Below are 23,282 nucleotides of genomic sequence, written 5' to 3'. Positions count from 1 at the left end.
CGGCTGCTGCGGTTTCAGGCGGCGGCTTCGTGACTAATGACCTTGCGCAGAGTTGTTAAGAAAAAAAGAGAAACCCGAGCTCTTGGGGGTGAGAAGGGACGGACTCTCTGGGTGTCTCTGAAGATGGCTTGGGCTGCTCTTCGGCGCGCGGGGGGGACCCGGACGCGGACCGCCGCGTGACGCGAGTGGTCTCCACTGCACGGTGCCCGAAGCGACCTGCCAGGGATTTTTCGTTCTCGATCTGTTGCCTGGCTTCCCCGCTGCCAGAGCAGAGTCAGAGTTCAGACCGGCTTGTTGCTGGCCCCGGCGCCTTGCGCAGGAAAGCAACTCACGTTTGCCTGGGCAGCGGGAGCAGAAGCCGGGTCTGGAGTGAGTGGCTGGAACGTGAATTGGACTCCACTCGAGTAGCAGCGAAGACGAACGGGGCCAGCAGGCGGGGGAGGCTGCAGGCGCGCTCCCCGCCGCTTCCCGGCTGCACCGCCCGCCTGGCGGAGCGGTTCCGGCCCCATCCGACCGAGCGGGGACGCGAGCCCGGGGTCCTCCGCCCGCTGCGGGGATGACTCTGGGGGGGCGCCGAGCCCGCGGCGCGCAGTGTCCCGTGAACTGTGAGTACTGCGACTGAACGGCGGCCGGAGAGCGGGCGATTAGCACCCATTGCATGAATTATGAAACAATAACTTTCTGAAGAAGCAGAAGGAAAAAGAAAAAAAGAAAAAGAAGGACAGATCGCCGGTGCCCCTGGCCGACTCTGCGCGCCGCTCTTGCCCCCTCCCTCCTCGCCCTTCCTCCTTTCCCGGAGAGAGAAGAGGGCTGGGAGGAGGGCAGGCGGCCGGCCCCGGAGGCGGGGGGCGCCCAGGGGGCTGTGATTAGAAGGAGCAGTAGCAGCAGCAGCAGGAGAAGATGCTGAGGATGCGGACCGCGGGATGGGCGCGCGGCTGGTGCCTGGGCTGCTGCCTCCTCCTGCCGCTCTCGCTCAGCCTGGCGGCCGCCAAGCAACTCCTCCGGTACCGGCTGGCCGAGGAGGGCCCGGCGGACGTCCGCATCGGCAACGTCGCCTCGGACCTGGGCATCGTGACCGGCTCGGGTGAGGTGACTTTCAGCCTCGAGTCGGGCTCGGAGTACCTGAAGATCGACAACCTCACCGGCGAGCTGAGCACCAGCGAGCGGCGCATCGACCGCGAGAAGCTGCCCCAGTGTCAGATGATCTTCGACGAGAACGAGTGCTTTCTGGACTTCGAGGTCTCGGTGATCGGGCCCTCGCAGAGCTGGGTGGACCTGTTCGAGGGTCGGGTCATCGTCCTCGACATCAACGACAACACGCCCACCTTCCCGTCGCCCGTGCTCACGCTCACGGTGGAGGAGAACCGGCCGGTGGGCACCCTCTACCTGCTGCCCACCGCCACCGACCGGGACTTCGGCCGCAACGGCATCGAGCGCTACGAGCTGCTGCAGGAACCCGGGGGCGGCGGCGGCGGCGAGGGCCGGCGCGCAGGGCCAGCCGACAGCGCCCCCTACCCCGGGGGCGGCGCGAGCGGCGGCGGCGGCGGCGGCGGCGGCGGCGGCCCGGGCGGCTCCAAGCGGCGGCCGGACGCGCCCGAGGGCGGCGGCGGGACCAGCCCCGGCGGCGGCCGCAGCAGCGTGTTCGAACTGCAGGTGGCCGACACCCCGGATGGCGAGAAGCAGCCACAGCTGATCGTGAAGGGGGCGCTGGACCGCGAGCAACGCGACTCGTACGAGCTGACCCTGCGGGTGCGCGACGGGGGCGACCCGCCGCGCTCGTCTCAGGCCATCTTGCGGGTGCTCATCACCGACGTGAACGACAACAGCCCCCGCTTCGAGAAGAGCGTGTACGAAGCCGACCTCGCGGAGAACAGCGCCCCGGGGACGCCCATCCTGCAGCTGCGTGCCGCCGACCTGGACGTGGGGGTCAACGGGCAGATCGAGTACGTGTTCGGGGCCGCCACCGAGTCGGTGCGGCGGCTGCTGCGCCTCGACGAGACGTCGGGCTGGCTGAGCGTCCTGCACCGCATCGACCGCGAGGAGGTGAACCAGCTGCGCTTCACGGTCATGGCCCGGGACCGCGGGCAGCCCCCCAAGACCGACAAGGCCACGGTGGTCCTCAACATCAAGGACGAGAACGACAACGTGCCGTCCATTGAGATCCGCAAGATCGGGCGTATCCCTCTCAAGGACGGGGTGGCCAACGTGGCAGAGGATGTTCTCGTCGACACCCCCATTGCTCTGGTGCAGGTGTCCGACCGAGACCAAGGCGAGAACGGGGTGGTCACCTGCACCGTGGTGGGCGACGTGCCCTTCCAGCTCAAGCCGGCCAGCGACACGGAGGGCGACCAGAACAAGAAAAAGTACTTTCTGCACACCTCGGCGCCTTTGGACTATGAGACCACCCGGGAGTTCAACGTGGTCATAGTGGCGGTGGACTCGGGCAGCCCCAGCCTCTCCAGCAACAACTCCCTGGTTGTCAAGGTGGGAGACACTAATGACAACCCCCCGGTCTTCGGCCAGTCGGTAGTGGAGGTTTACTTTCCCGAGAACAACATCCCTGGAGAGAGGGTGGCCACGGTGCTGGCGACAGACGCCGACAGCGGGAAAAACGCAGAGATCGCCTACTCGCTGGATTCCTCTGTGATGGGGATCTTTGCCATCGACCCTGATTCTGGGGACATCCTCGTCAATACGGTACTGGACCGCGAGCAGACTGACAGGTATGAGTTTAAAGTTAACGCCAAAGACAAAGGCATCCCAGTGTTACAGGGCAGCACCACGGTGATTGTGCAGGTGGCTGACAAGAATGACAATGACCCTAAGTTTATGCAGGACGTCTTTACCTTTTATGTGAAAGAAAACTTGCAGCCCAACAGCCCTGTGGGGATGGTCACGGTGATGGATGCTGACAAGGGACGCAATGCAGAGATGAGCCTCTACATAGAGGAAAACAGCAACATTTTTTCCATTGAAAATGACACGGGGACCATTTATTCCACAATGTCCTTTGACCGAGAACATCAGACCACATACACGTTCAGAGTCAAGGCTGTGGATGGGGGAGATCCTCCCAGATCAGCCACAGCCACAGTCTCTCTCTTTGTGATGGATGAGAATGACAATGCTCCCACAGTTACCCTTCCCAGAAACATTTCCTACACTTTACTGCCACCTTCAAGTAATGTCAGGACAGTAGTAGCTACAGTGTTGGCCACAGACAGTGATGATGGCATCAATGCAGACCTTAACTACAGCATTGTGGGAGGGAATCCCTTCAAGCTGTTTGAAATTGATTCCACCAGCGGTGTGGTTTCCTTAGTGGGAAAACTCACCCAAAAGCATTATGGCTTGCACAGGTTGGTGGTGCAAGTGAATGACAGTGGACAGCCTTCCCAGTCCACTACGACTCTGGTGCATGTGTTTGTCAATGAAAGTGTTTCGAATGCAACTGTGATCGACTCACAGATAGTCAGAAGTTTGCACACCCCACTCACCCAGGACATAGCTGGTGACCCAAGTTATGAAATTAGCAAACAGAGACTCAGTATTGTCATTGGGGTGGTTGCTGGGATTATGACAGTGATTCTAATCATCTTAATTGTAGTGATGGCAAGGTACTGCCGGTCCAAGAATAAAAATGGCTATGAAGCTGGCAAAAAAGATCATGAAGACTTTTTTACACCCCAGCAGCATGACAAATCTAAAAAGCCTAAAAAAGACAAGAAAAACAAAAAATCGAAGCAGCCTCTCTACAGCAGCATTGTCACTGTAGAAGCTTCTAAACCAAATGGACAGAGGTATGATAGTGTCAACGAGAAGCTGTCAGACAGCCCAAACATGGGCCGATACCGATCCGTTAATGGTGGGCCTGGCAGTCCTGACCTGGCCAGGCATTACAAATCTAGTTCTCCATTGCCTACTGTCCAGCTTCACCCCCAGTCACCAACTGCAGGAAAGAAACACCAGGCGGTACAAGATCTACCACCAGCCAACACATTTGTGGGAGCAGGAGACAACATTTCTATTGGATCAGACCACTGCTCTGAATACAGCTGTCAAACCAATAACAAGTACAGCAAACAGGTAAGATGTATTCCAAATATATTTAAATATCTCAGAAAAGGCGAATAACTCTGAGACAGAGAGCATCTTCTGTAAAGTTTTGTTTTCTCTCCTTTGAAGCCATTATTTGAAGATTTAATAACAGTAATTGAATGTTAATTCATGTATCATTAATTGAGGACAGGCCATCTATGCAAGGTGCACCACTGTATTTTGCAAGTTACCAAGCCAGTGCTCACTAAGTTAGGAAAGAGCATATTCGAAGCAGGCAGTGTTTTGCACATATCTTTGTACTTGACAGCGTTCATTCATCCTGTATTCTCTGATTTCAGGATAAAAAGGTATCTATTGTTTGGATGGTTAACTTCAACCTGAAATTATGTTGTTTTGTGGCTATGAAGTGGATAATTACACCCAGAGAGAAAATTTCTAAAGTTACTCCTGGTGCCTGTGCAAATTGGACACCATAAAAGTTTTAGCTATGCTATGTATTATGCATGACTTTGCAGGTAACAGAGGCTTATTCATGCAAATACAGTGCCAAGTCTGAGATACTTAAAAATTGGCTACTTTGACCAAAATGTTGGTTTACAAATAATTAATGATACACAAATGTCATGCAACACTGTCTTTTTAATACTTCAATATCTGTAACAATTAGACATCTGGGAGGGTATGCAATTAGCATTTGCATTCTTCATGTTTGGTGTTAAGAGTACAGAAGCAAAAGTGAAGTTGCATGACCCATTTTTTATTTAAGCCAGGCAACAGAAATGGTCATGATTGATGCACTGCATGCAAGAAAATGTTGGTATGCATTCTGATACCTGAGACTTTTCAAGGTCGTATGGAATACAGTTGTTTCCCAGTGAAATGTGGAAATAGTTCTTAGAAACATATTTTGAGGTGAACTTCAGAAAAGAGAAAATCTATTTTTGAAAGTTTTGCTTGTGTGAGATATGTAATACTCACAAAGTTTACTTGTTACACCTACCAAGGTCTGACACTCAGCAAGTAAAACCTTTTGGAAACTGCTGTGTGTAATGCTGTAGCAACCCCACAAATAAAATATCCTATATTTCTTATCATCAGAACTCATTTCAAAAAACCGTTTATGACTGACAAATAATTCCGAATAATAGTTTCTCTATTAAATATGCTTTGCATATGGGATGTGCAGTCTGAGAAGAATGAAGGCAAAAGAAGTTGTTTTATAGCCTCATTAAAAATGTTATTGATGAACTCATTAAATATATTATAGAAAAGAGATATTAATTCCTTACTGCTTTCACAATCTTAAAAATTAGTTTCCTAGTACTTATAGTACTTTACTGTAGCTATTTGGATAAGGAGAAACAGACTTAACATGCTTTTATATCCAATAAGCAAAGCTATCCACAAAAATACAGGTTTGAAGTACATTACTTTAAATTACTTTTGAAAATACATGATGGACGTGAGACTGAGTTATTTATTAATTTTAACCTGAAGTTTGATAAGTGGAGAGTTTATATCTGTTCTGTTATTGATTTACCTAGTGTTAGAAGGACATTTTTGTTTTGTTTGGGGTACTTTTATCAGACAATTATAGTTAAAATAATAGTACAAAGGTGACTTATAAAATGCCCACAAATACATGTAGATCTATATAAATTTCCTTGGAAAATGATCACATGTGGTGCAGAAGTGTGTGAAGAGCCCTTTCTGCAGAGTGTTTACTTCTTTGCTATCATCCTAATAGGTCTTTTTATCCTGCAGCTGAATGGCATTTGCATTCTAAATTGTGTCATCTTAAACTTTGGAGTGGACGTATCAAGTGGCAGATTTATAGATATTTTATACCACCACCTCATATGTTCTATGCTGTCACTTAAGCTTTAGTTGGCTCATGAAATGAGGTTGGCTCTGGATTCTTGAATATTTAAGACAGCCAATATCAAGACTGTTGTGGCATCCTGTTTAAAAGACAAAGTGATGTGCTTATAAATAAACTAATGTATGGTGCTCGGCTCTTAACAGAGCAAAAAGAAAAAAAAAATCCATATACCAAAATAGAAAGGCTAAAAAACCGTTGGTATCAATCATGCAGTTTGCCAGAAGTGACTGGAAAACTTATATGTCATTAGGTATTCAAACGATGTGTAAAGTTTTAACCACAATAAATAGCTGGATTAAAATGAAATAAAGGAGGATGAAACACATTCCTCTTAATGTAATTAGTAATAGTAATTGATACTCTTCATCTCTTCAATATTGCTGTCAGGGGACAAGGGATCCATTTACAAAGTTACATTCTGTTAAGATATCTGACATGGTAAACAAGATCTTTTTTATTCTGATTATTGTACCATAGTAGATGATTTTCTATTTTTATTTCAAAAGATATTACCTTTTATTTTTATACAACTTCCAAAATGTATTTTCTGTGATTAAATGGTATGTAATATAAAATAAAGAGCATAAGGTTTTGTTATAATGTTCCCCCTTGATACTGAATCTATCTAAGGAAAACCCTGAGGGGTGCCGTCTTTTAATTCCTTATGGTAGGGATTAATTAAAACTCTGAGATTTCATCTGACACAAAGGCTTCATTTTACTTATGAATTTCCTGGATTACCTTATCATAGTTCTTAACTTCTGATACAATGGAAGCGATACCTGTTTACAGTGTTCTTATCCTCATGAGAATTAGACATTTCCAAAGGTTGCTCCTAAATCCTGTTGATGGTTATAGTGCAATAAATTAAGCAGCTTTGTGTAAATAAAAGTTTGTAAATAATGCTCCTCCCCCATTTTTGCTGTGTTTTACAGGGTCTAGAAACTTTCAAATCAAGCTGCTGTAGTTACTCTTTGGCAGAATCTAGATATGTGTTGCAGAGTTGCTATACATTTTTTTTTTCTGAAATTCACACCTTAGCAAAACTGATGATGTAGCCAAGGTAATCATAGTTCAGACCTTTGCAGTTCAAACAAAAGCCTTTGCTCTCAACTAAATAATGTGTCTAGTTGAGCAGAATGTGGATCATTGACAGCATTATTGAGATTAAGCATCTACCCCTCCATTTCATTCTTCCTTTGCTTGGTAAACCTGGTTTCAGTGGTTTTTCAAATTTTGTGATGTGGAAGTACAGTTGTGCTTTTTTGATTTGTAAAATAAAGGCAGAGGCATTCTCTTTTTTCTATTTATTTTTAAATCTTCAAAGTTTTAGTGTGTGTTAAAATATTTTTCAATTATCTTCAAGAATAATATAATTCCAAAAGTTTTATATGCAATATAAAAGAATAGTGACTACTTTTTAAACTATCTTGAAGTCCTGTTGCATTTATACATGCCATGCTATTAATTACATAATGCATTGGCAAGTAAAAATTTTATTGTATTTAGTAAATGGAAAACCAAGTACTTTATTTTTGGTAAGAGTAGAGAAGATACAGCTTGAATAAACATTAATTGAAAAATCCATTTGTAGCTGCCTCAGAAATACTCAAGAAAAATTCATACTAAGTCCAATGATAGTTTACCTTGCCTAAGGGACTGCTGAATGTTGTCTAAATAACATTCCTTTTAATTGATCAAATTGTGTTCAATATATTCATTGTATACTTAATAAAACATATGGCAGAAATTATTTTTTTAAATTACTTCCAGTCTGGAAGCAAATGGATGACTTGCCAAGGTCTATTAGGGTTTTCAGCACTGAGGAAACTAAATATCAATTTGTTTGTGTATGTATATTACACCATACTTACTATAGTAGCTTTGCATCTGCAGAGCAATGTCAAGCACAGCTTCTAGTTTCAATTTGATAAGCATATTTCTATAATATGATGGGTCTGTCTATAACCAAAAACACTTTTAAGAGGTACAAGGAATCTGCATATGGTAGAATTTCTGTTACATTTGGCCTGCTAGAATAGACAGGAGGCTAATAACTGATAAAAGTTAGGTTATGTTTTTAGTCAGGAGGTATCGACTAAAGCAACAATACCTTAGACCTCTGGATGTCTCTGAATAAGGGAAAGGTCATCCACTGTTTTGATGTACATTGAATATATACATTTTTATGGAAGTCCAGGTATGACAATTTGAAACTTATCTCAAACTTACCCCAAGCTGATGAATAACTTAGACACAAAACCACAGCGTCAGTTTATAGGTTGTAAGTAAATCATGCAGCTGGATAAATACAGCAAAATCATCCTTTCTTGTTACTTTTCCTGCCTTTGAGTAATTACATTTCTTATATGTGGGAAAGTGTACATGGTATCTCTCTTTCTTTTCAATGCACAAACACATGCAGCATATTCATATAAACCAACTGTGATGCCATTAGTCTTTTATTTCATTGTGATATTCATACATTAACATGTGGAGCATATCTGAACTTTAAGCACATACAAAATTGAAATAAAATATATCATCATCAACCATTTAGTGTCTGTATCTAAAATCACTAGAGTCATTACATTTTAGAATTAAAAAGTATCAACCAAACCAGTTCCTTCATTTTATATGAAGAGACTAAGGTCTTTATCTGTATCATTGGGGCGTGAGTTCTGTTTTCTGCTGGTACCTTGACCGATGCAATGCAACTTAAGAAGTTGAGGCCTTTCTAAGAAAGTAATTTGATTGAGATCACAAGATTTTCGAGGATACAGTGTGGATACAAGTCAGGAATGCAGAGACCAGTGTTTTTGTTTTTTTATCATACTACCCCAGGAATAAAAGTGAATTTACATACCTTCTTCTGTATATATTTCAATAACAACAGAAATCTGTTGAGATTTACCTATCTGTGTATAACTACATATTGAGCTATGAAAACTGACTTTTTTACAATAGAATATAATTCTGCTATAGGCTCTAGTTTTTATCTGTAAATTATCAGGAAAGTATAATTCAAATTTTCTAGATTTTCAAAAGAAATTAATGGCTCTTTTCCCCACTGTAAAATAGCAATTGATGGCATACATTGAAGTATCTTAACATTGTTTAGAACATATATTCAACAGGTTAATTGACAGAATTTTTAATTTCAGCAGAAGCCTGACAACAGGTGGTATTAATATATTCTCAATAAAAAACATAATTTTTATGGAAATTAATACAAGTTCTGTATACATTGTGTATACAATTTTATATGCATTCTAATGGGGAGCATCTTTTGCTGTTTTCATTTATATTGATGATCTTTTTTTGGCTTCTATGCTCCTTTGCATTTTGCCAGCTTTGCAGGTAACACAACCTTCATATTGACCTTAACACACAATTGTAAGCTAATTTTTCCTCTAAATTAGTTTTCTGGCAAGTTTTTAAAGCAATGTGATATTTTTAAAATTTTCAATTGCATTTCCTCCTTTGTTAGGCAGTTAACCAATCCAACGTATCATATTTGAAATTTACATAGTGATAAAATGCTGATGATTGAGTTTATCAAATTAAAAATAAAATTTGAACTATTTTTAAAACTAAATATAATGTGACAAAACCCTTGCTTCGCCATAGCCACCAATGCGATTAGCTCTTTTACTGTCATTTCTTTTCCTGGGAGACGATGGTGGTGAAGGTTATATTGGTAACTGAATATAATAATTGTTTAGAGCTTTATGTTTAAGTGGTATATAACCAATTTCTAGGCTATAGCAAGGTTCCACATCCATTTATTTACCATGACTCTATAGAAATAGTAAGAGCTGTTCATATAGATCTTGAGTCAGCTTTACTTTTCTCTCTTATTTATTTTAAAAGCCCTTAGAATCTTTTCTAAAGCAGGGACTCTGTTTCGGAACATTACACAGTGCTTTATTTAGCATTAGTGTTGTGGGAGAAATCACATTCCAAGAAGAATTGAGCTGAAACCACTAAAACTAATCTTAATTATCACGTCTGGTGAATTAATGTTTTAAAGGCAGAATAAAGGTTTATTTTCAGGAATGCAGTGATGTTTGTATTGAACTCTAATGCTGTGTACAAACAACAACAACAACAACAACAAAACCTATTAAACCTTCCGAGTAGGATTCATCTGACAAGTTAACTTTCTTTTCTGCCTGAGCATATTTATTATTTACAGCCACATAATTTGTAAATAAAAATTCTCTGTACCAAAACCTCAGCCACAACATTCTGATTGGGTATAAGATATTGGGGGGAAATCCTTCATCGCACTTTTTTTTTTTTTACCTGCATAAATCTTTATTTTCCTTCTTTCAGATGCGTCTACATCCATACATTACTGTGTTTGGCTGAATTCCACTCTAATATGATGCTCCATTATGCACCATACTCTGATGACCTTGCTACTCCGAAACCTGCTGGAGCCTGCCCTTGGCCGTGGGGTGTCAGCCAATCACTGCTTGTTTCACTCGTTGTGCATTTGATTTTCGGGTTCCCCCCCATTTAAGGAAAAATAATACTGAAATAAATCAATTTATAAAAGAAACAGTATTAATAAAGAAATGTGCTACAAGTGGACATCTGAGTCACTGAGAATTCCATTCTCAAGGAGGTGGTTAGCAGAAATGAATTGTGAAGCCTTAAAAAAAAACAAAAAAACCCAAGGCACATTTCAACAATGATTTTAAGATTCTAGCTTTTGTGTGAACCAAGGAAAAGTTAAGTCTACTTAGTCTTTGTCTTTAATACATTGGATACTGACTTTTGGTAAAATCCTAAGTTGATCAATATTTTTGAAGGGTTATGGAATTACAGCCTTTTCCAGGCCAGTGAGGTAATTGTATTAGAGTAAAAGATAATGTCTCACATCTATAGGCAAGGACTTTGAGCAATATTTATAAAAAATATTGGTTTATAAAATAAATTCGAGAGGCTAATTTTGTATTAAGCAGTTACTGCCAATAGATTGGTTCTTCCTTAATCTTGAAACATTGACCAAAGACTCTGTATTATCCATAGAAGTTTTAAGTATTTTTCTTGCTGTTAAATTCCTTAAGAAAATTTGGAATCTTTCCATTAGATTTACTGAAGTCACTATAGTCACATTCAGAAGGAATTTGTGGCTTCCTAGTTTTGTGGTACATTTATCTGAAGGCTATTCTATTTGATGTCAGATAACATAAATCCAGGCTGCTTCTGAGAATGCAAGACTTAGATATTGTTGAGAGAGAGAGAGAGAGAGTGGCTAAATTTTAGTTGTGTAAGTAATATTCTAGGCAAGTCAGGAACCTTCTGGGTGGTCCCTCTAATTCTTCATGGTTATGTATTTATGTTTCTGTTGTATGTGTTTATATGCCTAAAAATAACTGCTCAAGTGTGGAGTTTCATAATTTTATAATGTACTTACCACATTATTTGCTCTACTAATTGTTCCCCAAGTTTTGAAAGACTAAGAATGACAGGCTGGGATATTTTTGGTGAATTATTTTCAATATAAAAGCCTTTTAATAAAAACAGATGAATGTTGTGAGAATACTAACATGTAGAGTGGTAGTAAATGTACGCTAACCCATGAAAATCTCTAATGTATATATTTCAGGTTTTTTATTCTGTTAGCTGTTTATTTAATTTTGCAGAAATGACATTTTCAGAAATATTCGTGAAACTGTAGTGAAATTCCTGAATAAAACCTGATTATCCTCAACTTCTCAATTTGTTTTGTGCACAAGGACCAGCGGAAGAGGCTGGTGAAAGAGCGCTACCACTTTCTGCTTCTTGAAAATGTCATGGTCCCTCACCAAAATTAATTTCCTTAGATATAATTAAAGTGTGACTCCTGTAGCAAATCATATCAATTCAAAAACAAATTAAAGACAAAAAAAGGTCCAGAATTTGAGGATAATCTAATTACAGCCACATAGAGGGAATATACATAAATACTTTCACAAAGAAGAGCCTTCCAAGGCGGCATTTTGAAAACTTGGGCTGGAATACGTTACTGAGGCATGAATCCACTTAGTGCATCTCTACCACAATTGGAAAGATATGAAATGAAACAGAACCATTCCAAGTATGTCACTCATGTAGCAAGAGCAAGCATTGCTGTGTGGAATCCTTGTTACCGTGGTGGTGTGTGTGTTCTGTTCTCGGTTGCCATGGGAAAAATGTGTTTTATTGTGTAAGCAGTTGAAAAGGGTTCAGAACCACCACTGTAGTTTGTTTCGGGCGGGAGACTATGGCTATTATTGGAAAAACATAATAAATCAAAACAAAAAAATAACACTTCCGAAGATTTTAGTGTACTTTTCAGCTGAATCAGAATGATCATCAGCATACTATGACAACAACAATTATCAACAGTAAAAAGCGTTTGAGCTTTTCACTCACCCGTGTGTGTGTGTATGTGTGTGTGTGTGTGTGTGTGTGTGTGTGTTAATCTTTGAACATGTCACCAGTTGGTTCCTGTTTTGCACAGACTTCTCCTCTTTCTCCATTCCCCCTTACTCCCAATCGCCATCCACCTCAGGTCTCTTGGCCAGTCTCCTGTGTGATTACTGGAATTTACCATTTAAGGAGATGCCTGTGGATAGATGGGAGATAAACTCAGAACAAACTACCCATTACCCTATAAATTTTAGCATTTGGACATTTTGTTTTAAATGACCAGATTATAATTTATTCTCCATCACAAAATCTAAAGAGGAATAGGAGAATGTTGGAGCCTGGTTTAATACCTTTTAATACATCTAATATCAGCAATGATACTGGAATGCAAAAACAGAATAAGATAATAAGGACTGTAAATAAGGACAATAAGATTGTCCTCATGGAACTAATATATATACATTAAAAAAAGATTACAGAGCAGAAAAGGATAGATTATATTTGCATCATGCCCCTTAAGTTTCAGAAAGTTGAATCATGTTTCCTCATTTGGTCCTCAGAGCAATCTGTGAGGAAAAGCACCATTATTATATCTGAGGTGAGGAAACTGAAATAACGAACAACTTATTCATGACTCTGATGGAACTAGCTTAAGAACTTTATGAAATCTTTGAAGAAATACCAGATCAGAATTCAAGTGTACTTAAAGCATTTGGGGAGATTTGTGAAATTTGTGCTTTTGAATATAATCTATTTTCTGACTTATCTGGGTAATATCATCTCAAAAGAACTTCTTAGAAAACGACCCTGGTTTTCAGACTTTTTGTAGTCACAAACTGCAACTAATACTACTAAAACTGAAGCAAAAACAAACAAAAAGGCTGTGGCATAAAGTAGAGATCTAATTAATTAACTGGATTTGTAAACAACCCCATACGTGCTTTTAAAAAGAAAAAAAAAAACCTTAAGAATTGAGTAAGTCACTTTAACCCTGTGTTTTTGAGGATATCTCTAGAAAAACTCAAGGCCCTTACTAGTAACTCCACAGTTTGAAATGTGTCTCTGGGAATAATTTTCAAGCAGTAACTTCGCAAAACAGGTTTCTTGAATGTGTGTGATTTTTTTTTTTTGTTCCCCTTCATTTCATAGAGATTGTATTGATTTGCTATATCTTTAACGCACAGTGGGAGGCTTTGGGGTGTAATTAAAACAATGGCTAGAACAAGTCTCTTCAGAGAAAGGACAGCACAAAACTAATATCCATAGGTCAGATATGTATGTGAGACTCAGAGGAGCTGCCTCCAAGTCTGTCGCAACCATCATGGTTTTCCCAGTGCTTAGTAGAGGCCGAGCACATGGGAGACACTCATAATATTTGTTGAACAACAAACAAAGGGCCTGGGCTTTGGTGCTAGATACCCTGAAGATCCCTTCATATTCAATCACTGGGCTTTGGTAGGTCCACTTTTAGATCAGACTGTTAAGTATAGCAGTCGTTACTTCCTTTCCCTGCTGGGTGGATGAGTCCATGCTAAAAGGCTACCTGCCTTCTCTGTGTGGGTGTGCCTCTCATTATAGTAGTAAATGAGCAATAATCTTCTGTCCTCTCCTTCCATCTCCATGGTGGCGGTGTCCACACCAAACCCTTAAAGAAAGATGAAAACTAAACTACAGATAGGCAAGCTAAGCAAGAGAGGCATTGGCCGCCCAGTAGAGCTCTCGTGTAGTTTGAAGAGGTATGAGGAAGCAGGCAAACATGCTGGTTTTCAGTATTTTTCTTGACATACTTATTCTTACTCTGTACTGATGCTCAATACTCTGGTTTCTCTTCAGATCGTATAAATCTTTCGCCTTTTACTGTACGGATGCTCAGCATTATCCGTATCTCTTTCCTTGTGGAAAAAAATAGGTACCTCTATGCCCAAACATAGACACAAGTGTCCGTATTCCTCAGTTTACATGTTCTAGCAGATAGTACCCATTCACTTTACCAGCCCATGCTCACTGATAAAGAACGCGTTTCCATTCTTATTTTGAAAGCCCGTGGTGAGCAGTCCTTTTTAAAGGTGAGAGCTTGGCATTCTGTAAAGAGAAACATGCACTTAGTTTACTAAGGAAAGCGATCTGGAAGAGAGAATATGCTCTTGGGAGTGATGGGGAGTGAGGTGGTTGCTTAGAAATGTCTTGCAACTTGAAAGCACTCCTCAGAATGGAATCACTATGTTATACGCGCTAAACTAATATCACAATATCACATTGTGTGTCAGCTCTACTCAAAAAACAAAAACAAAAACAAAAACAAAAACAACCCAACAAACTCTTTAGGAGCTTATATTGGAAAGAGCACTCTTTGAAATTGCAAATCACCTCTGAAGGGGTTGGGTTTAGTCTCTGGCATGCCCTGTCGTAAATGGCTTTACGCAGATAACTTTAAACAGGTCAGCACCTCACAAAGATCAACAGGACTGAGGAAATGAGGCTTCTGCTAAGGGCCTTGAGGAAGGAGGGTGAGCAGCTTCGAAGACCAGAACTCTGTTAAGGCACCAAGTGTCTCCAACACCAGCTAGGCATCTGGGAAGCAAGAAGACTATATCAGAAAAGGAATTCCAGGCCTGATAAGGACAAATGTTTGTGGCCATGAATTTTGGCCCAGGGCCCTGGTAACCATAAGAATGGCGCCAAACATCGTGGCTTAATAGGATTGCAAGATGAGTGTCAAGAAGTAGTAAACTTCCACATGCCCCCATTGAGACCCTGTGGTTTGGTTTGGTTGGTTTTTGTTTTCAGTCTAAAATATTATGTCTAACTGCTCTGCTTCCATTCATTTTCTGCTCCCATATTATTGAGAGAAAGATAGAATGAAGAAATAAAAAGAGGGGCACCTGGGTGCCTTGGTCGGTTGGGTGTCCAACTTCGGCTCAGGTCATGATCTCATCGTTCGTGGGTTCGAGCCCCGCACTGGGCTCTGTGCTGACAGCTCAGAGCCTGTTTCGGATTCGGTGTCTCCCTCTCTCTCTGTCCCTCCCCTGCTCATGCTCTGTCTCTCTCTTTCTCAAAAATAAACATTAAAAAAAAGAAATAAAAAGAAAAAACAAACAAACCACAACCACTGCATAGCAACCTACTCACCTTCTCCTTATTATTATCAGACTATTGTCATAAAAATAGTGGCCATATTAGTGCCACGTAGTTGAGTCTTGTCCTAATTTCATTCAGTTATCAGCAACTGAATTCTAGCAAGTCTGTACTATAGTCCAGAAACCTGAATTTTTAGCACTTCCTCCTCCTCAGTTCTGATTGCAGATGGTAGGTCAGACTACAATAGTTCTGGGTTAGAGTCCCTGAAATTTCTAACTTCTATTTGGTAGTTCACTCCTCGAAGGTCTCTGGCAAAAAGGAAAATGAGCTGGGTAAGGCAATCTGAACATCTGTCTCCTTGTCCTGGATCTGTCACTGACTGGCCAGTGTGACCTTGTGTAAAACCTTTCAAGTCCGGAAGCCTGTTGAAACTGTCCTTTGCCATTTTACATAACAACCCCTACTCTGATTACGGGACAGGGTTTATGGGGGGAGCACATAAAGCATTTGGAGCTTTGTAAAGGATGACCACAAATCAAGATAATATTTCTAATCATCCATGAATCTCTCTAAGTCTTCTTAAAATACACGTACACTTCTGGAATATTTTCACTATCCATTATGTTAAAAGGTTGCTTGGTTTTGTTTTTCCGGGTTCCTTTGTTTTAATTTGTCCTACTACTTGTCTGAAGCATCTGATATTCTCTTATCCTGATGGATTTCTTCAAAGCTACGCTGATCCCTGATCATTGGTGCCAGAAGTGGGTGTGCCCCTCCATATGCCAGTAGGCCCTGGATATTATCAGAAAGCCTTTCAGTGTCTGTTGACATCTTGATGGTGAAGGAGGAGAAGAAATAGCTTACAGCTGTAAAGCAAATAGTTTAGCAAGGTCTTGCAACACTTTGATATTATCCATTTTGACACTTTTGAAAACATTCCATCACTTTTTAACAGTTATCTATTCTTCCATGCAAGCTTTCCTGGGAATTTTTTTTTTTCATACATCATGACCAGTGATAACTTCTAACATGAAGAGCTATCAGTTATTGAGCTCTTCTTCCTTTTTTTTTTTTTTTTAATTGTTTAATGTTTACTCTGAGAAAGAGAGACAGAACGTGAGCCAGGGAGGTACAGAGAGAGAGAGAACACAGAATCTGAAGCAGGTTCCAGGCTCTGAGCTGTCAGCACAGAACTGTTTGCGGGGCTCAAACCCGAGAACCACAAGATCATGACCTGAGCAGAAGTCAGAGGCTTAATGTACTAAGCCCCTCAGGAGTGCCAAGCTTTTATTCTTTGACAATCACTCTGCCTAGGGTGATTTACTCATTTCTAATAATTTCAAGAGGCAGGTCCTATTATTTTCTCCATGTGACATATGTAACTGGGGAAAAACAAAACAGAACCTCTCCTAGATCCCATCCCATTCTATATACAACAAGGTCCACTAGCTGCCTATGGCCAACTCCCCTCCAACATACCTCTCTCTCCAAACTTGAGAATTTTTATTAGCGTAGTATCTCTGATAGATTATAATTGACAGATTTACGTATTTAGACTGTGGTATGCATTTTATTCTAGTCCATAATACCTGCTATGTATGCTAGGAAGATTGAAAAGAGAGAGTCAGGATCAGCTTGCTAGGGCTATCATAGCAAAGTACAGCAAAGTATGGTAGACTGGTGGCTTAAATAACAGATATTTATTTTCTCACAGTTCTGAACACTAGAATGCCCAGATCAAGTGCTGGCAAATTCAGTTTTTGATGAAGATTCTCTCCTGGTAGTAGGCAGCTCTGTGCTCACTGTGTGCTCAGATGGCCTTCTTTCTGTCCCTTCCTCTTTTCCTAAGGACATCAGTTCTATCAGATTAGGACCTCACCTCCGACTTCATTCAGCCATAATTACCTCCATAAAGGCCATAACTCCAAGTCAGTCATTCTGGGGTTTGGGGCTGCAGCATATGAATGTTGAGGGGGCACAATTAAAGTGCATTTCTTACCTTCTTACCTCTAGCTTTTTATGCACATCATTGAGTGCTTTCTGCAATTTTCAGCTTTGCAAGGACTTGTGATATTAAATCGCATCTTAGTTATTTTCATTTTGCCAACCAGTAAGTGCATCTAGGTATATTAATTAATGTAAAATCAATATTTATATAAAATAGTCCAAGAATTTTTCCACAAATGTAGGAGGTCTTTTTAAATGATGATAGTTGTATTTAGCTTAAAATTTCTAGTGTATTTTCAGCATTAAGATCCAACTGAAAAGCAGTAGGAGTTAAGTGGTGAGGGAGTGAGTTGAAACTGTAATAACGTAGATTTAATAATTCCTCTTTTCTGAGGACAGTCTCAGTGGATTTTCATGCACAGTGGCATAATTGGGCTGACAAAGTTCCAGTGTGTCTGATTTCTGCTGGCATATGGAAACTGGCAAACACCTACTGAGGCTGGTACCACTCTGACTCTTCACCACCAATTGATACATATACGGCTGATACGCTGTGCTTCATAACATGAATCCATGGACACCCTGGATTTTTTTTTTTTAACTTTATCAAGTTAAAAATTCATGTGATATAATATATAATTAGCAGCTTGGGAACTATATATATATATATGTCAAATGGGATGTAGGAATAATACAGGGTAAACTCCTCAAAGTCAGGAAGAGGAATTCCTTTCCTCCCCTTTGGTCAGAACTTCTAGGCAGTGACCCATAACAGCTGAATAGACTTTTTCAAAGAATTGTATTTCTAAGCTTCTAGATCTAATTTTACATTTGACCTCCTATATTAAAAATGGCAAATTAATCCTTTCTTTTTTTCAGGGAAATGGCAATAATTATGATTTGAGCTGAAAGATTTTTTTTAATTTTTTTACTGCGTCTAAATCTGCTTTTTGTTGTATTTAACTGTTGAACGTAAGTATCAATTTTACATAGAGATAGCATTTCTATAGGGCTTTAGGAACAAAAGACTGTCATACCTATTTTTTCCAAACCAATACACATAATGTTAGGTCAGGGACATTTAATTTACTTTATTACTAAAACTTCTTGCCTTTTTCTCTAATGTTTTGCCTTTGATAAGAAACTACTTCCTGTGTACATGTACATGTATGTATAATATGTTTATGCATTTATACATGCACGTTCACAGTGGTAATACAGCTAACGTTTCAGAGCAAATGCTTAATAAGTAATTATTGTGTGCCAGTTATGTAATTATGTGCAAAGCATAATTCTAGACACCAGAGAAGCAACAGTGATGATAAGAAACAAATCTTGCCCCAATGAGATTCAGTTTCAGTGGGATAATACATAAATGACGATACTAAACTTACATTGCGTGCCATATCCTATGCACGGTTCAACATGTTTCACATATTTGGACTCATTAAATAGGTGCAAGTACCCTGTGAAATAGAGTGAATTATCTTTATTTTGTAGATGTGGAAATGTAGATGTGACGCCCAGCAGGGTTGAGTAATTGCTCACGATCAACAATTTGTAAAGTGGCTGAGCTGAGGGTCAAATACAGACGGTCTGGCTACAGAGGCCACACCATCAACCACTGTGCATATGTGAAGTCAAGAGACCATATCTAGTTTATAGTCAGCTAATTTTCCGAGAATGACATTGGATCCACATACTTCTCTTCAAGGCCTCAGTGATATTTCAACCTTCCTATTTTAATACCTTTTATACTATGTTCTTGAAATTAGGTCACTCAGACCAATATTTTTAGTAGTACCATCTTAGACCTTAATCAAAGTTAAAATCAAAAGATGGGAAGATAGATTTTAGACTAATAGGTACTTCTTCCTTCTATCCACTTTCTGTTTTGGCTAACACTTCATAAGTATATGTTTTCCTTTTTGTCATTTACCTTAGTATCCTTTATTTGTTCACTATTCACATAGCCTGTTACGTATATTAATACAGCCAGGAAACATAAATTCATTGTTTTTATAAGTTGCCATTTTATTTAGGATGGGAAATGACTTTTTTTAGGTAATAAAATTTTACCTAGAAAATTTTTAAAATATGCATTTTATTCACTTGTTACCAGAAATAAAACATATGGGTTTTTTAAAATTTATTTTAATTTTTATTTTTTTGTAGGGGGAGTGTTTTCTGTTTTCTAAGTATTCACATTTGAAAGAAAGCAGGGTAGAAGTGAATTCCTTATGAAATATGTTTTGTAATTTATTCTGGTTTTCCTAAGAGTTGTTCATCATTAAACATTCAATTAAAATATGACTTACATCATGTCATACTTTTCCTCTTAAAACATATTGTTATTCTGTTTCTTTATGACACATGTTTTCATTCCTGTAAAATGCAAATGAGCCCAGCCAAATCCCATTTGAGACACATTCTTTATGAAAATAATGATTTACTCATGTTTGCAATGACAGTGTTTTCTTAATGTCTTGATGACACTTTTATTATAGGTCGTTTATTCAACTGAATAGATGTCTCTGAATATGTATGTTTGTAATATAACTCTGGGTTCAGGCATATAATAACTGTATCTTATGATCTAAATTGATCTTTAAATACTATCAGAATGATTTAAACTTTTTTTTTCAAATGTTTTATTTATTCTAGAGAGAGAAAGACTGTAACTGGGAAGGGGTGCTGAGGGGCCAGAGAGAGAGAGGGAGAGAGACAGAGGAACCAAAGCAGGCTCTACGCTGACAGCGGTGAGCCCCATGCGTATCTGGAACTCAGGAACCGAAACTTGAGATCATGACCTGAGCTGAAGTTGGATGCTCAACTGATCAAGCTGCCCAGGTGCCCCAGAATGATTTAAACTTTTGAAGCGTCAAAACTACTGATCAAATTATTGAGGTGTTGTTTCCACAGTCCATTAAAAATTTGTAGAATTTGTTTCGTTAACAATAGGTATTAAAAGTATTGCCAGCATTGCAGTTCTTTCTTACTAATGGAAAGAAAGTGGGATAAAATGGCAAGGAATCCTCCTCACCTCCTCCAGGCTTACTTGAATTCTTAGGGAACCCAAGAGACCGCCTCTTCAACATTCTTTTAAAATTTTAATCCCATTTGGAAACAGCCAACTTAAAGCCAAACTACTATGGACATTAGTCACCGTTTATTATTGTGTTACTAAATGTGGGCATCATTAATACATTCTAAAATGGCTAGATCAGTAGAGTAAGTAGATGCAGTTTAGTTTGAGTTGAAAGCCATTTCAAATTTGGTTCCTGGAAATGGACAATCAGCTATGAATCTATAAACATCAATGTAGGTATGGGTACCCTTTCAGAGATGGAAAAATAGAAGAAAACACAAAAAACACAGTGTGTTTCTCATAACCATATTACAAGAACAGGATGAAATACTGTATGTATTATTATCATTCTTTAAAAAATACTCCCTGGATACATCTTGTGAGTTTTGTTTTGTTTTACTATTCATGTAGACAAGTGGATTTGTTTTCAGTCTCCAGTAACTAAATAGTATGAATATCTACTTTAAACAGTAAGCAAGTAATAATAATGCTCGCATATGTGTCTGAGAATTCACCGCTATTAATTTTGAACTTTGGATTATTTTTTGTAACACAAGAACAGTTGCTATAGCACAAGGCAGGGACTCCTAATGGCAAATAAGTATTTATAATCATGTAACTGCTGTGTTCAAGCCTGAGGAATGGTTTAATGCAGAACTTTGTTTTTCCTGGATGTTTATGCTTTCCAATATTATGTATAATATTGTTTGCTAATCATTAGATGATGTTGCATCCTTGAGGGACATAAAGTGTCTTATGTCCCTACTGTGTCACTTCACAGTTAATAGTGGATGTGCAATGTGAAGGAAGAACACATATGGCTTATAAAATAAATGAAGTCGTACAGAGTACTTTTATAATCTACATAAATATGTCTGTATACCTTTTTCTTCTCTACATCAGAAATGCTCAGCTCTGCATTTCAGGCTTCAGAGAAGCCAGGCAAAGAAAATGAGAATGATTTGTGCGAAGCCTAAACAGAGGAAGTCCAGCCCCATTTCTAGTCCTCAGTTGTTGCGTCCTGAATCCTTGTGCAACTCACCTAGTGTTCAGTGTTGACCTGTGTGGTGCTTTTTGGATTTGGAGCATTAGGAAGAGTACTGCCATTTGAGTTGTGAATTTCGTTTTTGTTTTGTCAAGGGTCAGAAAGAAAGAAACTATTCATCACATCCTTCTTCCTATAAAAAGACATTGAAATGCAGCAAGATCCTCACATCTAAAAGCGTGACTTACCATCTAATATGCCTCCGCATTAGTGGATACAATCTGGCTGAGAGGCAGACACAGATTTTATAAGATTTATTTTGGTCTTGATCTCTGATGTTGAGCAGATCACTCAACTTTTATCTCGGGTTTCTAACTTATGGATCACTCCATAGAAAATTTAAGAAACTGTAAAAAGCAAACAGTGAGTCATTGGATATTGGATGAATGTAAATTTTATCACATACTACAGTAAGCAAAGATTGTTATCTTTGGGAAAGATGGAGGGAGATTAAGCAAAAGTGGAGTCGTGATGATGCTAAACGCCGAAACCAAGCCATCTTTTTAGATGAATTATTTTTTTAAAAAAAAGAATATCTTGTTATCAAAAGTAAGGGTTATGTTGTCATTTTATTCCTCACACTCATCTGTGTAGGAGAGTTGAAGATGTAGTATTTTATCACTTTTAGTAAAAGCAGAAATGTCGTATTGAAGAAAGGAGAGAAAAAAATATACTTCAGAACTGGAGAGGAAAATCTCAAGTTACAAAAGGAAAAATAAAAGGAGGGTTTTGTTCAAGGGTCCAAAAACATATTTGGCTTTTTTCTTTTTTCTTAGTTAGGCTGGTTTCTTACTGGGCCTTTTTATTGAATAATTGAAAAAAATGGGTGGGGAGGAAGTTTTTCATCAAAGGCAAAAGGGAGTAAAAAATAAAAGTACTAAGGGAATATAGATAGGAAATTGTATTTTTCTGTACTTTCATGATTGTCTACATCACCCCCTAAGCTTATACTTGAAAAGCTCTGAAAAAAAAATCAAGCTTTAAGAAAAGTGCTAGAGAGTAAAAGATAGCATTCTGTGTTTATTCAATCCCCTACTGTCTCTCTCTCTCTTTTAATCCCCCTCTCTCCTTCTCTCTCTCTCTCTCTCTCTCTCTCTGTCTCACACACACACACACACACACACACACACACACACACAGGAGCGCAAACGTGCATACCCTCACTAAGTTTTCAAACTATTTTGCTTTAAATTAGTTACACGTCTATCTTTGGAAACTAAAAAAAAATGAGTTCAGCGAATCAGCGAACATTAACATTTGGGGCGGGGCATAGTGGCATGTTTGAAAGCTGCTTTCAGAAAAATTATTAACCATCTCACTAGGTTTCAAGTTGTGGAGGGAGATCGCTTGACTCCTGACCCGCTGAGTGGCTATCGTGCACTCAGCAGTCTTCCTGAAAGACACTGGACTGTAGGAAACCAATGCCCCCCACCCCCCTTGACTCTTCAGCACCCTCTGCAATGAGTCAGTTTATGATATGTGAGGTGTTGCTGTTTTCTTTCCCCAGTGGCATCCTGTAAGCTTTTATACTTCCTCTATCTTCATGTTTCCCGCCAAGCAGGCTGAGTTTTCTCACTGTCTCAGAGGAAGTCTGATGTCAGTAAGGACCACAAAGTGATAACAGTATTTTAAACACTGATTTTTTTATAGCGTTTTTGTATCTCAGCTGCATCGTGAAAGGTATAAAGGACTAAGAAATTTGTGATTTCCAATATTTTTGATGGCATAACTAAAAAGTATTTAAAGCAAAGGTAAAACTTGAAGTTTGCCTAAGATGT

The 23,282-nt window shown here is 39.9% G+C and overlaps 1 protein-coding gene across 8 annotated transcripts in view; it reads left to right on the top strand.

The window, feature by feature from the left end:
- The first annotated feature begins 246 nt into the window (after positions 1-246).
- Positions 247-23,282, top strand: part of PCDH7 (protocadherin 7) — a 420,500-nt gene continuing 397,464 nt past the window's right edge. For 7 of the 8 annotated variants that reach the window (XM_039252578.1, XM_039252577.1, XM_039252576.1 and 4 more), the window contains exon 1: positions 247-4,086. In XM_039252578.1, coding sequence (XP_039108509.1) covers positions 901-4,086 — 3,186 coding nt within the window. In that variant the 5' untranslated portion in view covers positions 247-900. Of the gene's footprint in view, positions 4,087-10,279; positions 12,191-23,282 lie in introns of those variants that run through there. The other variant, XM_039252582.1, reaches the window with a different exon arrangement.

This window comes from Hyaena hyaena, unplaced genomic scaffold, assembly GCF_003009895.1.
Source record: "Hyaena hyaena isolate Hyena2069 unplaced genomic scaffold, ASM300989v1 scaffold_424, whole genome shotgun sequence".
Classification (NCBI taxonomy): domain Eukaryota; kingdom Metazoa; phylum Chordata; class Mammalia; order Carnivora; family Hyaenidae; genus Hyaena; species Hyaena hyaena.
The sequence above is the reverse complement of the archived record's forward strand: the minus strand, read 5'-3'. Positions and strand labels throughout refer to the sequence as shown.